This window comes from Ovis aries, chromosome 1 (assembly GCF_016772045.2).
Source record: "Ovis aries strain OAR_USU_Benz2616 breed Rambouillet chromosome 1, ARS-UI_Ramb_v3.0, whole genome shotgun sequence".
NCBI classification, from domain to species: domain Eukaryota; kingdom Metazoa; phylum Chordata; class Mammalia; order Artiodactyla; family Bovidae; genus Ovis; species Ovis aries.
In genome coordinates this window covers 263,706,543-263,721,865 of record NC_056054.1, presented here as the reverse complement: position 1 = coordinate 263,721,865, position 15,323 = coordinate 263,706,543, and the positions used below count along the sequence as shown (strand labels likewise).

General features: G+C 55.2%; 1 protein-coding gene across 7 annotated transcripts in view; it reads right to left on the bottom strand.

The window, feature by feature from the left end:
• Positions 1-2,900: 2,900 nt before the first annotated feature.
• The window catches only part of PDE9A (phosphodiesterase 9A), a 106,642-nt gene continuing 94,219 nt past the window's right edge, over positions 2,901-15,323 (bottom strand). For 4 of the 7 annotated variants that reach the window (XM_060405849.1, XM_060405851.1, XM_060405854.1 and 1 more), the window contains 7 exons: positions 15,055-15,159; positions 14,242-14,324; positions 12,922-13,078; positions 10,150-10,263; positions 8,184-8,288; positions 7,361-7,489; positions 2,901-5,774 (listed from right to left, as the gene is read on the bottom strand). In XM_060405849.1, the coding sequence (XP_060261832.1) occupies positions 4,827-5,774; positions 7,361-7,489; positions 8,184-8,288; positions 10,150-10,263; positions 12,922-13,078; positions 14,242-14,324; positions 15,055-15,159 (1,641 nt within the window). In that variant the 3' untranslated portion in view covers positions 2,901-4,826. The remainder of the gene's footprint in view (positions 5,775-7,360; positions 7,490-8,183; positions 8,289-10,149; positions 10,264-12,921; positions 13,079-14,241; positions 14,325-15,054; positions 15,160-15,323) is intronic. The other 3 variants (XM_027960791.3, XM_027960798.3, XM_060405855.1) reach the window with 3 other exon arrangements.

Below are 15,323 nucleotides of genomic sequence, written 5' to 3'. Positions count from 1 at the left end.
CCTCACGCTGAATGGATGTTCCCATGTGATTTAGCTAAAGACGTCATTCTGGCTTCAGATATCATGGGTGGAGGAGCCCACGGATGGGTGAGCCCACAGATGGAGAAGCCCACGGATGGATGATCCCATAAATGGAGGAGCCCACGGATAGAGGAGCCCACAGGAGATGTCCGTGGTCTGAGAGATGGGGTGGGGGTATTCAGCCACAGGGACACCATGCAGACAGACATCTCTCCTTTCTCCCTTCTTGGTGGCAAGGTCACAGCTGAACTCACAAGCAGCTGCATGGCCTTTCTGACGGCATGAGCTGGGTTCCCAGGGCAGAGCGCTCTCAGAACCAAGCCCCAGTGTTTGACCCATGCTCGGGGAAGTTCTTGGGGAGAGATACAGTAGAAAATAGCACTGTGTTGTCCCCTTGTATGAACACACTGTGGCGGAGCTGTGACTGGGGAGCAGGACGGGCCGGTTGTCTCGCTGTACGTGCTGCGTGCAGGTCAGGACACTGCTGTGTCTCCGCCACCTGCTCCCTGTGAGGCTCAGCTTTATCCTCCACTGAGATCAGAGGGAGGCCACCTCCTCCTCTCACCCTGCACTTGGTACGTGGTCTCTCGGCCAGCATGTGGGGTGTCCCTGGGCAGGAGGCCTTCCGGGTCCCGGTATGCAGGCTGACCTGGGTGGACAGGGCTCGTGGGCTCTGGGGCTGGTCTGTGCAGTGGGGCGCTGGCTGGCAGCTTCTCTGCAATTTAAAGCGGGGGACGTCTCCATGTGAGAGGCGACTCAGGAAGGGGCCTCAGCAATCCCATGGCTCAGCTCATGGCGTAGGATCTACCTGCGGTGTGGAAGCACTTCTGAAGCAGAAGGCTGGGAACAGCATCCAGTGGGCCCCTGATGCCCTAAGGCAGTGGTCCCCAACCCTTTTGGCACCAGGATGGGTTTCATGAAAGACGATTTTTCCCCGGACTGGGGAAGGCAAGGACGATGGTTCTGTCTACCCACCACTCGCCTTCTGCTGTGCAGCCTGGCCCCCTGGCCTGGGGGTTGGGGCAGCCGTTAAGGCATCCCATTAAGGAAGCCAGGCTGTTGACACAAACACCTGGACTGTCGCAGGCGCTGCCAGGAGTCTCTCCTCTTCTTTCTTGATTTCCCTGTTCCAGGACTTGGTGTAACCTACACCCAGTAAGGCAGAGGAAGTGTGTTAGTGTGTATACACGCAAGTGCACATGCGATTGTATGAATATGTGTATATGTGTACATATACACACGTGTACAACATGTATGACCACATGTGTCCATGGACATCTGTGATTATGTATATGCACATGTGTGTGGACATATGCCTTAATATGATCACATGTCCACGTATGCACAAGTGATCATGTTTACATTGCACACCTAAGCATTATGTGTGTGAGCACCTGTGCATGACTGTACATGCATGCTTATGTGTGTATGCATGGATCATACATGTGATTGGATGGCTATGTAAGCATGTGTATTGTGTTGTGTATATGCTACACATGTACGTAAGCACGTATGTATGAGGCCTCAGTGTACATGTAAGCATATGTGTATGGGGCGTCAGTGCATATGTATGTATGTTGCACATATCCTACATGTATATGTAAGCATGTGTGTACAGGGCTCAGTGTATATGTAAGCAATGTATGTATGCTGCATGTATACGTAAACATGTGTATGGGGCCTCAGTGTCCATATGTGGACACATGTATACATGTATGCAAGCACATGTATGCTTATGTAGCCATGTGTGTGGACCCATGCGTGATTGTGTGCAGATGTGCATGTGTGTGCACAAGTGTTAAATTCAGTAATCACCGTGGGAAACTTGATTGAGGCAGAGTTTGGTGAGCCAGGTATTCAGCACGCAGCAGACAGAAGGTGCTGTTCAGAGCACAGCCTCACCGATGGGGACAGCAGATGATAAAATGCCGGTACCCGAGGACACACAGGCTGAAGGCATCTTATCTAAACACCTGCTAAGTTTGGGTTGTAGTTTAACCTAAGCTGTGGTGGCTTTAGCAACATTAAAATGATAAACAAAACTAAGAAGAGATGTGGAACCCAAGGTCCCTCTCTGGTACAGAACTGAACTCAAGAAGAGATGGAACATTTCACAGCCCAAAAATGAATTATTCAAATAAGTAATATTCTGGAGTTCACCAGAGGGAACAGATGCTCCAAGGAAACTGAACCAACACACAAATGAAATGTTCACAGAGCTCAGACTATGCCAATGGCCCCTAAAGTCAGTTTTTAGAGCAGATGTTATCAGGGGGACAGAGATGGAACCCCCACCTCTGGGGAGAACTGAGGGGTCTAAATGCACAAGGGGAGGGGGTGGGCTGTGAACTAGATGGGGCTGGGTCTCCCCTTGTGGGCACCAGTCCACCCAGAACATCCTCAGTGCTTGTCCCTAAAACAGAAGCAGCAGCAGAAGGACCTGAGATGGGGCCCATCGTTCCCTGAGACAGGGATCCTGAAATGTGCTGAGTAAATAGGCTCCTTGTCCTACCTGCCCATTTTGATGTGGAATCCCCACCCCTGGAAACAGGCTCAAGCCTGTGGTTGTCTGTGTCCCACATGGATTTCTTGGCTCACACTGCCTGCAGCCTGACCAAGCCACCTCCAGTCCCGTGTCCCCGAGCACAGCCTCCAACATCCCCCTGGCAACTCACAAGGACAGGCATGTCCCCAATGCTCCGGGCACTGAGCTAACATCTAATGCCGAATTACATGGAGGCACTCAGCAAGTCACTCAGGCCATCGCTCTAAGACACACAGGTGAGGAGAGCACAGTGTCCTTGTCTCACGTGGGCACTGGGGAGATTCCTGAAGCAGCCCAGGATACCCAACTCCACCAAAAAAAAAAATCAGACCCATTTCTGTATAAGAATATATTATTTAAAAGACAGTTTAAAAATAAAAATTCTGTACAGCTTGTGAAGTCCTGTTTTTTTTTTTTTTTTTGTATCAGTGAACAAAATGTTCTTAGAAAACGATCTCGTGGTGGCAGGCACTCAGGACCACTTTTTCCTGCACGGACGATCCTGCGAAGCTCGGCCGGCTGGGTCCAGAGCAGCAGTCTGCAGCCCTCTGCTTTCTTCAGGCATGGTCTGCTTGGAAAAGGGAAAAGATGCTGGTTTGTGTTGGTGGGATCAAAAATGCTCTGGCAACACCACAAATCTCACGGCATCACACACAGTGAGCAATTTTTCTGTATCAGATTCTCTGCTCGTTGAACAGCTAAAACAAGAAGAATGGGATTATTACCTCTAGTTTAGAGATTGGGGCTCTGCGGCTCAGAGAGGTTGAGACACCTGTGGGTGTCACTCAGCTGGTAATGAGCAAAGCCTGGACTCATATGGTGTGACCAGACCCCATGGCAACTGAGTGAAGTGGTTTGCCTTCTGCCTGGACTGAATGAATAGCCAGGACCCAGGAGTGCAGAGGATGTGCTTGTAGTGACATAAGCAAAGACCTTATTTCTGAGAAGCTTTGAAAAATGTTTTCTCTTATAAGTGGTACCTAAGCTAATCGGATGAGATGGTTGGATGGCATCACCGACTTGATGGACATGAGTTTGAGCAAGCTCCAGGAGTTGGTGATGGACAGGGAAGCCTGGTGTGCTGCAGTCCACGGGGTTGCAAAGAGTCAGACATGACTGAGCGACTGAACTGACTGATGCTAATCATTGATCATTTTCCGCTAACTAAGGCATGACTCCTTTCAGAGCCTAATTGTAACGATTATATGCTAGGAAGAGATGTTCCATTTAAAAACATTTGTACATACAGATTTCTTCCCTTCCTTCCCTTCCTCTGTCCTTCCCAGCTTTTCACGCTGTCCCCGTTTCAGTCTGAAAACTAGTCAATCCTAAAGGGAATCAACCCTGAATATTCATGGGAAGGACTGAGATTTAGCTATTCATGCTGAAGCTGAAGCTCCAATACTTTGGCCACCTGATGTGAAGAGCCAACTCACTGGAAAAGACTCTGATGCTGGGTAAGACTGAAGGCAGGAGGAGAAGGGGATGACAGAGGACGAGATGGCTGGATGGCATCACCGACTCCATGGACATGAGTTTGAGCAAGCTCCAGGAGAGAGTAAAGGACAGGGAAGCCAGGTCTGCTGCAGCCCATGAGGTCTCATGGACCTGGACACAACTGAGTGACTGAACAGCAACCAAGACATCATTCAGAACAGCGTTACCTTCGCTCTGTCTTCCGAGGTCTCTGCTTTTCTCTCTTGACATGGCGCTCCCAGACATCAGGCTCTCAGCCTTCTGCTATGACCAGGACAGAGCACACAGGAGGTGACGGACAGTGAATGAGTGACTGCCTGTCTGCTCAAAAGCTTCCTGGGACAGGAGGTGCTAAGACATGTGAGCAGACGTGCCCTGGGGGCGCTTCCCAGCCACAGCTCTGCACGGTCCCCCTTCCCGGCCGTGGAGCCTCACCACGTGGCCTCCGTCCGGTCTTGGACAGTGAGCTCTCGCCGGCTGCAGGGGCAGCCCCAGAGCACTGGCTGGATGCTGAGTCCATGGCCCTGTCACCTCTTTGGTGGGTCAGCTCTTTCTGGGGGCAGGAAGGGGCCGTGGAGGGTCCTAGTGGCCTTCTGGGCAGCCAGCCTGGGACCTGGAGGCTGAGGCGTTTGCAGTGTCGGCTCGAGGCTGGACCAGGGGGACCAGGACCATCAGCCCTCCTGTCAGAGGCCGTGGCTGGGGGACGTCTCCTCTTACATCTGTTCTCTGCATCATATACTCTTAGGCTTTGGGGGTTTTGTCACTTCCTGGGAGGATAATCCGACTAGAGAAATTGGTTGCCGGCTGGGATTGCCCATCGACCCAAAAGCACCACGGTGCGTCTGGCATCGTACACAAAGGAGGTTGAGAGTAGAGCCACCTGGAGGCTCAGCAAGGCACTGTGGGAGTTCCTGGCTGAAAGGCAGGGTAGGGGCCCTGCCTGCAGCGAGTATGAAGAACAAATGGCATGGGAGGGGGCCCTCGGTGTGGGTGGGGTGTGCCAGGCAAGGCCCAGTGGGGACCAAGCCCACAGCAGCAGGGAGGTGGATCCCACTGCACTGGGCACCCGAGAGAAAGGGGGAGGGAGGGTGGATGGAGGGGAGGCCAGACTTGAGTGACTGGATGTCACAGGGGCAGGTCCCAGGGGTCCCAAGTGGGAGGGGGCCCTGAAGCAGGCTTCTCTGAAAGCCTCCACCCCAGCTCTGAGCCTCCCTGAAACACAGGACCAACCCCAGCAGCCAACTAGAGCCACACTGGGTCTTTCGATCCTCAAGGTGCTAGCAGAGTCCATGGCTGGGTGTGGTGGTGGCTTTTCCAGAGACAGGGAGTCTCTTCCATGGCCTTGCTTCTGAACAAAGTCGGCCCTGGGAGGAGGGGAGGGACTGCATGGGGCCAGAAACCTGCTCTGAGGGGATGCAGGTGGCAGAGGCTGTGATGTCCTCAAACCCCTGTGGACCACCACAGACTCCTCCCAAGGCTCTGTGTCTCCCATGCTGTGAGCTCCCTGAGGACAGAACACCTCTGCATCGGGCCTGGAGTCTCTGTGGGACAGATGCGCTCCGTTGGAGGCCCCCTGGGTGGTGTGGCCGAGCGGGGTGGGGCCTGTGGAGCCCAGGCCCTCACAGAGGCGACTCACCTCCCTAACGGCATCGTCCATCTGCTTCAGTTCCTCGTAGCGATCTCGGGACTCCCACAGAGGCTGCAGCATGAGCTCCTCAACCACAGGGAAGAGCTGTGAGAGAAAAGATGGCTGTCAACAGGCCGTCATCCTCGCAGGAAATGCATCGCAGGAAACCAGCCACCTGGGAGACGAGCTTCCATCAGGGTCACGGTGGGGGCAGAATCCAAGGTGCTCGAGGCTGGCTGCTCAATGGCTCCTGGGAGCCTGCGGGGACAGAGCTGTCGGGGACAGAGCACCCCACCTGCCTGTTCTGAGCCCCGCTGTTTCCTGTTCTCACACTTTCCAAGAGGACCAGCAGAAGCCGCTCCCTCCTTCTGCCTCCCAGAACCCCGAGATCCCACCGCGGACTCTCTTCTCCCAAATGCCAGCCTCGCCAACCTCACCCAGCAGACTCCGGGTAGCCATGGGTGGGTGGAGTGAAGGCACCCTGCACGTGGCCCGGGACCCCCTCTGCCCGCACCACGCTGGGGCCTGGCCCCGCCTGCAGCTCTGCCTCCCTCCTGCAGTGCCCATGGCCCTGGGTCCACCTGGTGAGCATGCTTTGTCTTTGAGACTCAGCTCTGAGGGGGCTGCCTCTCCCTCTGAGTGGCACCTCCTCAGTGCCAGGAGGCACATACCCTGCCTCCCTGCCCCCCGGGGCCCTGTGCACACAGCCCCCAGCCCCAACCTGCTCCTGCAAGGGAGGAGGGCAGGCCCACCATCGCCACTGCTGGCCGGCACCTGCTGCCTGTGGGATAAGGGTGTTGTGGGGCTTCAAGAAGGGTACGCTGAGGTAGTTCTGGAAGGTTGCTGAGAACAGCACGGCGGGGCCAGGCCAAGGCAGGCTGGGCTCAGAGGTGGAGGCTTGAAGAAGGTGGGACCAGGAGCCACGGGGCTCTCCGGTAAGGCCGAAGTGCCTAAGAGGATGGGCGACTGTCCAGCAAGGCGGGTGGTTTGCCCTGTGCTGGGGGCAGTGGGGAGCCATGGAAGATTCAGGAGAGAGGCAGAGACTGCTTCCTTACTGAGGATTAAAGTGGTGATCGCTGTGGGCGTGGGGCAGACGGGGGCGGGCAGGTCAGAAAGTCCTTCTGAAGGCAGAGATGAGAGGCGCTGACAAGGCCCTGCTGGTGCCCTGGGCGGGGGGGTTGGGGTGGCTCCAGAGACATGGTGGAGGAGGGCCGCCTGGCCCAGGGAGGGGCAGTGAGAGGCTCTGTGGTTTTGCGGCTTGGGCTGGGGGTTGGGCACAGAGGCCAGGAGGGGTGGCGGGTGGTCTGTTTGAACTTGCGGGTGTTAGGTGTGGTGGGCTTCAGGTGAGTGTCAGGTAGGCGGCTACGGCATATGTGTGTGTGTTTGAGTGTGTGTCCGTGTGAGTGTGTCCATGTGCCTGTGTGAGTGTGTGTCTGTGTGAGTGTGTGTCCATGGGAGTGTGTTTGTGTGTCCATGGGAGTGTGTGAATGTGTGTCCATGGGAGTGTGTGTCCAAGGGAGTATATGTGTGTGTGTGTTGTGTGAGCGTATGTCGTGGGTCTGTGTGTGTCCCTTTGTGTGTGTCCATGTGAGTGCACGTCTGTGAGTGTGTCCGTGTGTGTGTGTGTCCATGTGAATGCACACGTGTATTTTTCCCTGCTGGGCCAGCAGCTCGTGGAGGTGGTCATTCACCTTGGTCACTGTCTCAAACATCGGGATCAGGACGAACTTGATGAAGCCGATCTGGGCTGTGGCTTTGGTCACTTTGTCCCGGTCCATGAATGGGGCCACGGGGAGGCCCTCTGACTTCTCGCGGTCACTCTGCAGGGAAGGTACCGAACATGATGTTAAAGAAAGAAACACTCGTGGAATCTGGGAGCTTCAGGGATCACTGCTCTCAGAGGAAGAGAAAAACAGCTAACATGCTAGCAGAATCACCCGCATCACAGAAGGTAGTGACTACGTGGAAGATGAGGAGGCTCTAAGTGCCAGCCAGGGGCCCCTGAGCCTGCATGGTGTGTCCAGGGGAGGGGAGAACGGCTCCAGGCCCTGCTGGCTGCTCAGCAGCAGAGCAGCTTGTAGACCAGCACCCCCCAGCCTGCGACCCCTCATCCTGACCCCAGACTCATCAAGCTGCTCTAGAGAGAGGTTTATTGTCCCTTCTGACATTTTCCGTCTTAGGCTGGCTTTGCTTCCTGTCCCAGAGTGTCCCCAGCCATAACTGTTTGGTCTCATGCACCCAGGGGCTCCAGTCCCTGCAGGAGCCTCCCATCGGGTGGGGGGAGTTAATCAGTGGTAACAGGGTTGCTAACATGGTGACAATTTGACATCAGCTTTTCCTGCTCATCCCTGTCTTGTGTGTTTCAGATTACAACCCCACGCGTTTCTGGCGTGCCCCTGCTGTGAAGGCTTCTAGAAGCGCTGACACTGGCCACCTTGGTGCCTCTGTCACATTTCAAACAGGAACCCTGGGGCTAAAGAGCCCCGGGAGGTGTGGCCTGTGCAACACTCTTACCTGCATGAAATATTCCTCCAACAAACAGTCCACCCACGGTTCTGCCACCTCCATGGGGCGGACCTCGTTAGAGATGTCGCAGCATTTGATCAATATCATCTTCAGCTGAAAGAAGAGACCTGGACTCAGCTGTGCAGCATGGGACACACGTTGCTTGGCTCTGGGTCTGGGCTTGTCATCACAGGCCGGCAGGGAGGAAGGTGGGCAATGCAGGTGGAGAGGAACTGAGCTTTGCTGTGCCCCCTTCCCCCTGCAAGGGCACACTTCCCACTGTAAGGGGAGGAGAACGGGGCATCACCACACCCCCACAGATCAGACTCTTTCCTGGAGGGGCTTGAGTAGCAGGAAAGCGCCTTTAACACACGGACATTTTGTCTTATGAACCACATTCTGCAAAGCTCAGAAGTATCTCTTTGATCTTGACAATACATAAAAAATATAGACAGATAGCGCTGTCAGGAGGCAGAGGTTTAAACGGTAATGAGAAGAAACCCAGTGGGCCTTCTGAGCACTGAAGAAGTGCGTTATAAACATGGGGTGAAGGGGACCCTCACACAGCAGCAGGGAGTGTGCCCACCGGCCTCGGTGATAGGGACAGAGTAAAGGGAAAAGTTGTGATTAAATAGTTAATTCCCAGGGGGCTCAAGTGCTAAAGAATCCATCTGCCAGTGCAGGAGATGCAAGAGACATGGGTTAGATCCCTGGGTCGGGAAGATCCCCTGGAGAAGGAAATGACAACCCACTCCAGTATGCCTGGAGAATCCCATGGACAGAGGAGCCTGGCGGGCTACGGTCCATGGGGTCGCAGAGTCAGATATGACCGAACATACACATGCGTGCGCACACACACACACACACACACACACACACACGCTCTAATGGATTATACGTAGAGAAAAAAAATACGCGAGACCCCTGTAAGTTAATGATCACCCAAGAAAGTGAGTTTTCTTAACCACAAAACCAAGCAAGCTTGCTTAGCAAGAAAACCATGCTACAGAAGCTTGGGGACATACCCTCAAACAAAAAACAACGGTGGCGTGCGACCCACATCCTGCCCAGTGAGCTGAGTAAGTTAATGCCTCCTAGGACATACTCTGCACACATAAAAGACAATAATTTATGGAAAGGTGACATCTCAAAGTGAAAGGCCCTCACTGTACTGTGACCTGAGATCATTCTTCTGTGCTGCATGACCGTCCTGGCTTAAGCGTGTAGGGACAAGAAAACTCCCCCACCCCACCTGACGTGGAGGAGGAGCTCATGCTGGAAGCATGATGTCCATTCCAGAACGAGGAAGAAGGTGGTCTTTTCTGCTCTCCCTACGTTTCCTTTGACTATAGAACCGAGCCCACCAAGTTCTCAGGGGGTGGCATCCTCTCATCCACCCACTTGTAAGCCTCACAAGCATCTTGTCCGAATCTCTCATCTATAACTTTGCCTCTCATTGAATTCTTTCTATGCTGAGACATAAAGGACCAAGGCTACTTGGAGCCCCCAGAAACACCACCGGGGGGTTTCATCGGCACCCCATGGTCTGAACACCACAGGGGAGGCAGGGGTGGGAACCACAGCCCTGCTGGTTAAAGGGGGTGTGGTGGGCCTGTGAGAGCACAGTCACACAAAGGTCAGGGTGGCCCTGGATTCTGCCCTCTGTTCCCAAGCCTGGCACTCCCCCGTGTTGGCTGGGCCCCATTTGGGGCTGCCTTCGCCCACTTATCACATTCAAATCTGAAGGAGATGGAAGGATGGGAAAGGAATTCCTTTAATCAGGAGAAGGGGTCCTACTGGGGGTTGGGGGGCTTTCCCTGCTAAGCACTGGGACTTTGAAAATTGGTGTTGCTGATACCTAATACCTCACTCCAGGCGAGGGTATGCATTTTCCTTTGGTTTCTTGGCCCCCAGTCTGAGCTGGGGGGTGGGGCTCACCCACCAGCCCCCAGAGAAGGAAGAAAAGCCCACTCACAAGGGTCATGTGCTCCTTGTTGCTGTAGTCAAAATTCTCCATTTTTTCTTTGAAAGAGTCCATGATTTCTGCATGCCTCGCCATGTCAGTGGCCAAGATTAACGTGATCATTCCCTGAGAAGTGGAAGCAAAGAGTTAACACGGGGCATGATCCCAATAATTAGTGAGCACCCACTGTATGAGGAGCCCTCTGCTCACATCACTTTATTCAGACCTCATGCCAGTGCCAGGGGCGGGTACTGTCCTCGTTTTTATAAAGAAACTGAGACCCAGAGAGGCTAAGGAGCTTGCCCAGGTCACAGCTGGCGAGTGGAAGGCTGGGGTTTGAGCCCAAGGGTGCCTGATGCAGGCTGTGCCCCCAGAGAAGGCTGCGAGTCCAGGCCCACTAGGAGCATTCAGCTGCAGAGAAGAGGCTCAGCGTGTCTCCTTGTGAAGTCCAGACGGTTTTAGCCAAGGACAAATGTTTCCTGCCAGTTCACTAATCTAGATATACGGTTTGTTCCTCCTAGAACTTGTTGCTGGAGGTCAATGACCCATTTTCCAAGAGTATTTTTTTCTTATTATCTAATCTGTGTGTGGCTGTATGTGCATATCTTGCTTGGGAACAGTCTGATGATAAATAATAGCATTCTTCTATTAACAAGTTTGTAAGCAAAAGTGAAATGTTTTTAATACAAATATTTTATGATCTTGTTAACCAAATGTTAGTTTCGTAGAAGTAATTAGAAACCATGACCATCCATCAACCTACTCATCCACCCATTAATTTATCTGTCTACCCATCCATCCACTTGTTCACTCATCCAACATCCATTCATTTGTTCACTTATTTATCCATCCATCTATCCATCCAAGTGTCCATCCATCCATCCGTCCACCCACTTGTTCATCCACCATCCATCCATTCACTCATCTATCCGTCCATCCATCCATTCGCCCACTTGTCCATCCATCCATTCATCCATCCATCCCACAAATATTTACAGAGCACACCTCTGTGCTGGGTATGATCTATTTCTCCAAGAAAACAACACCAGAAACATCAAGTACGGAACTCAAATCAGTCAGTACAGATAAACAGTGTACTTGGGGAGGGGCCATCACTGGCTTTCTGAATTGTGCCATTTCTTGGTAAGGATTTAATTGTTATTAGTGAAGGATCTACTCTTGCGATGAGTTATCCCTCAAGATACTCAAGGACAAAACATTACTGAAAATTGGGACAATGGATTTTACCCCCAGAAAGCGTTAAAGTCAGTAAGGTGTCCGGGGCAGGAGCAGCAGTGTGTCCCTGTGTGGGCGGCAGGAGGCAGGGCACCTCCCTGGGGGCGTGTCCCCTCCTGCTCTGACTGCTCCTCACACGAAGGGAGGGGGCCAGCTGCCTGGATGCCCTGGGCTGAGTTCCTGGCAGGGCTCCTCACCTGGCAGTCATCAGGGGCAGCACACAGGAGGGCCCTGCACCAGGAATCGGTGACTCAGCAAGGCCTGTCGTTAAGCCCTGGCTGAGCACCGATGTCCTGGAAGTGAAAGGATGGGAATAGGCCTGCAGCTGTCTGCTAAGGCGAGGTTGTCGGTCTCCAGGAGGAGGGAGCGTGTCCTGCCCTGGGCTCTAGTGTGTCTTTATCAAGTGTGTCTGGAAGCCAGGCCACTGAGACACTGTGTGGACTCCCACAAGGAGGACGTGGCTCCCACCTGTCCGAGTCCCTGGGCTGCCGTGCAAAGTGCTACACGCGGGGGACAGAGCAGCAGGGAGGCATCTCTTCATGACTCTGGAGGCCACAAGTCTAGGAACCAAGGTGCCCCCTCTGAAGGCTCCGGGGATGGTCCACTCCCTGCCTCTTGCTTCTGGTAGCCCCTGGGCTCCGCGGTTTGTGTCCACACCCTCCCGTCTTCACCTCTGCTGTCACACGGCCTCTGTGTCTCTCCGTGTGTCCCTTACACAGACACTTGCCATTGGATTTAGGGTCCATGTGGATAATCTGAGCTAACCTCTAAAGATCCTAGTTTAATTATAGCTACATAGATTTATTCAAATAAGGTCACATTCGCAGCTCCTCGGGGGTCAGGAGGTGGACTTGACTAATTTTTTAGTGGGGGTGGCTATCATTCAACCCACCTCATCCCTCCAGGATCGCTCTGACATTGCCCTTCCTCTGAACATGCCAGAGGGTGGGGCACAGGGCTGTGCTCAGTGAGACCTGCTGTGTGTGTACGGGCAGTGTATGTGTGACTTTGGTGACTTGGAAGCCTCTGTCTCTGGACAGGTGGCCGCCACCATTCCCCGCCCCATGTGCACCCAGGAGCAGAAAGGTCTCTTCTCTGAAGTGGGATGCGAGGCTGGTTGGTCAGGGGCAGTGGGGGAAAAGGGCAGGGCCTAGGGGCAGTGGTTGGGGTTCTGCCGGGCTGGATGTCCCAGACGTGTCCGTCCAGGACCTGCTTTCTTGGGCAAGTGACCTTGTCTGTGTCAGCCTCAGTTTCCTGGGCTGCGAGATGAGAAAGGACGTATCTCAAAGGGTTAAATTAAATGGTAGTCATGACTTGAAGGTCCGTGAAACACTGCCCATGCAGGCCAAGCACACACCTCTTCCTGGGGCATTGTCACCTGGCCTTGGAGAAGGCGTGGAAGCAGGGCCGGCCCCCCAGGATCCTTGTGGGAGACTGGGAGCTCCTGGGAGCCTCAGGCACAGGGAGAGAGGGCATCTCCTCTCTGGTGGGGCTCACTGTCCCCCAGGGACCTCCACTCCCCAGTGGGCGCGGCATCACCCCACACACCTGCCTGATTTGCTTGAAGCCCTCTGGCGACACGTTGGAGAAGATGTTGCATTCGGGTTGGTTGAGAATCTGGAAGGCCACGGCGCAGTGATGGTTCTCTAGGGGCGAGATGTCGTTGTAGCGGACAGCCAGCTCCGTGCGGGCGTTGATCTGGTACCTGGGGTTGGAGAGCGAAAGAACCTTCGGGTACTTGCATTCACATGTGAGTGGGCGCAGTGGTGCAGGGGCATGCGTGCTGGCGCAGAGGCTGGAGGCGATGGGGCTGCTGGAGAGGATCCCACTTTGCTTGTGCCGGGAACTTACTCCTCCCGGCTCTCCTGGGTCTCAGCTGCCCCTTTGACTAGATACTCCCAAGTTGTTACAGTCTAACGGTGGACACCACCAATGAGCCTCAGGTCCTCCCTGAGGAGGTGCCCTTGAGGTGGTCAGGCCTTTGCCAAGGCACCCTGCAGACACCGTAGGATGTGGGAGGAAGGCTAGATGTTGTGGGCAAGGCCTGTGGCTGGCTTGTGCGTAGCATAGCATCTGAGTGTGAACTGAGGGAGTGGATGCCCATGGGGATACCTCCTCCTCTTCCGGGCAGGGACGTCCGTATTCTGGAATCTGCTCTGGTCCTGAGTAGCAATAGCATGCTTCCCAGACATGTTGGGCATCATTGCCCACATGGTAAAATTCGACACACAAACACACAAACTCCATAGAACAACCAATGTATCACTATGAACACAAACCAGCAGCACCCAGCCTGGATTCTGGCAGGGACATGGGGGGGGACTCTGCCTTCACCCCGAGGCAGGAGTGGATCAATGTTCCAGCAAAGCCTGGCCCATCTTCCTGGCCCCATGGCCTGCCCTGGACCCTCCCTGCCTCCTCGCGTCCATACCCTGTTCTTGCTGTCACTGCCCTTGTTCTGTCTCATTCCTGCTGGAAGCAGGCTGGTGGGGCTGCCCTCAGGGTAGTGAGATCCAGAGACTGGGCCGGGGTCCGCCCTTCCCGGTCCACGGGTGTGTGAACGTCCTTCCCTGCTGCAGGGGGCAGGGAGCTCTGCTGCTGCCAGGCTCTGCTGTGTAGACACAGAGGACCACAACGGGCTGAGGCAGCCTCCTGGGGTCTGGGGATCTCTAGGCATCTTTCCGGGAAGGCCCGGCTCTGGACAAAGTCCTCGGCAGGAAGGCCGAGTCCTACAGTGGTGGAGTGGAGCTGTGGGCTCAGGAGTGCTTCACTGACAGCTCCTGCTGGGAACTGGCAGGGGGCTGAGCTGAAAAGCTCAACTCTGACACCCAGAGTGCCCTTGATAAGAGAAAAGGACCATGTACATACGTGTTATTGTAGCCTGGATGATCCAAGTCATGGCAGATGGCTGCAGTCATCAGGACCAGGATGTCCATTTGCGAAAACTTCTCCTGGATCGGAGAGAGGATTTGGTGGGTGAGGAGGGGCTGGCAGGGGGGTGGGGCAATGACACAGGGAGATGAAGCTCCCCCAGCTCTGGCCTGGTGGTGGAGAATGCGCCTCTCCTTGGGGTGGAGGGCGGGCACCCACTTGTTCACTGATAAACTGGAGGGGCAGTGCTTCCTCAGGTGTTGGAGGAGCTGCTGCCCCAAGCTCCCCTCCAGGTGGGATGCCCCCCAGACCTACCCTAAGCTCCCTGCAGGCAGGATGCCCCCCAGGCCCGCCCTAAGCTCCCCACCAGGAGGGATGCCCCCCAGACCTGCCCTAAGCTCCCACCAGTAGGGATGCCCCCCAGACCTACCCTAAGCTCCCCACCAGCAGGGATGCCCCGCAGAACTGCCCTAAGCTACCCACCAGGAGGAATGCCCCCCAGACCCGCCCTAAGCTCCCCTCTAGGTGGGAAGCCTCCAAGACCCACCCTAAGCTCCCCACCAGGAGGGATGCCCCCAGACCGGCCCTAAGCTCCCCACCAGAAGGGATGCCCCCCAGCCCCACCCTAAGCTCCCCACCAGGAGGGATGCCCCCAGACCCGCCCTAAGCTCCCCTCCAGGAGGGAGGCCCCAGCCCCGCCCTAAGCTCCCTCCAGGAGGGACGCCCCCCGACCCGCCCTAAGCTCCCTCCAGGGGAGATGCCCCCGACCCGCCCTAAGCTCCCTCCAGGGGGGGACGCCCGCAGACCCACCTGCAGCCCGCAGCACCAGATCATGCTGTACATCATCTGGGCGACGCAGAAGCAGTGCCGGAAGTTGTGGAAAGGGTTGTTCCGGTAGTTGTCGTGCACGCACAGCTGCGGGATGAGACGGTCCGCCCTGTGCCCACCGCCCACCCTCCCCAAGCTCCCCGCACCTTCTCCCCGATGCCAACTCTCGACTCCCACCCGGTCCTCATCCAACTGCATTCCCGCTTCCTGGGGGTGAGGATGAGGGGCCCAGGGGTGTCCAAGGGCCACAC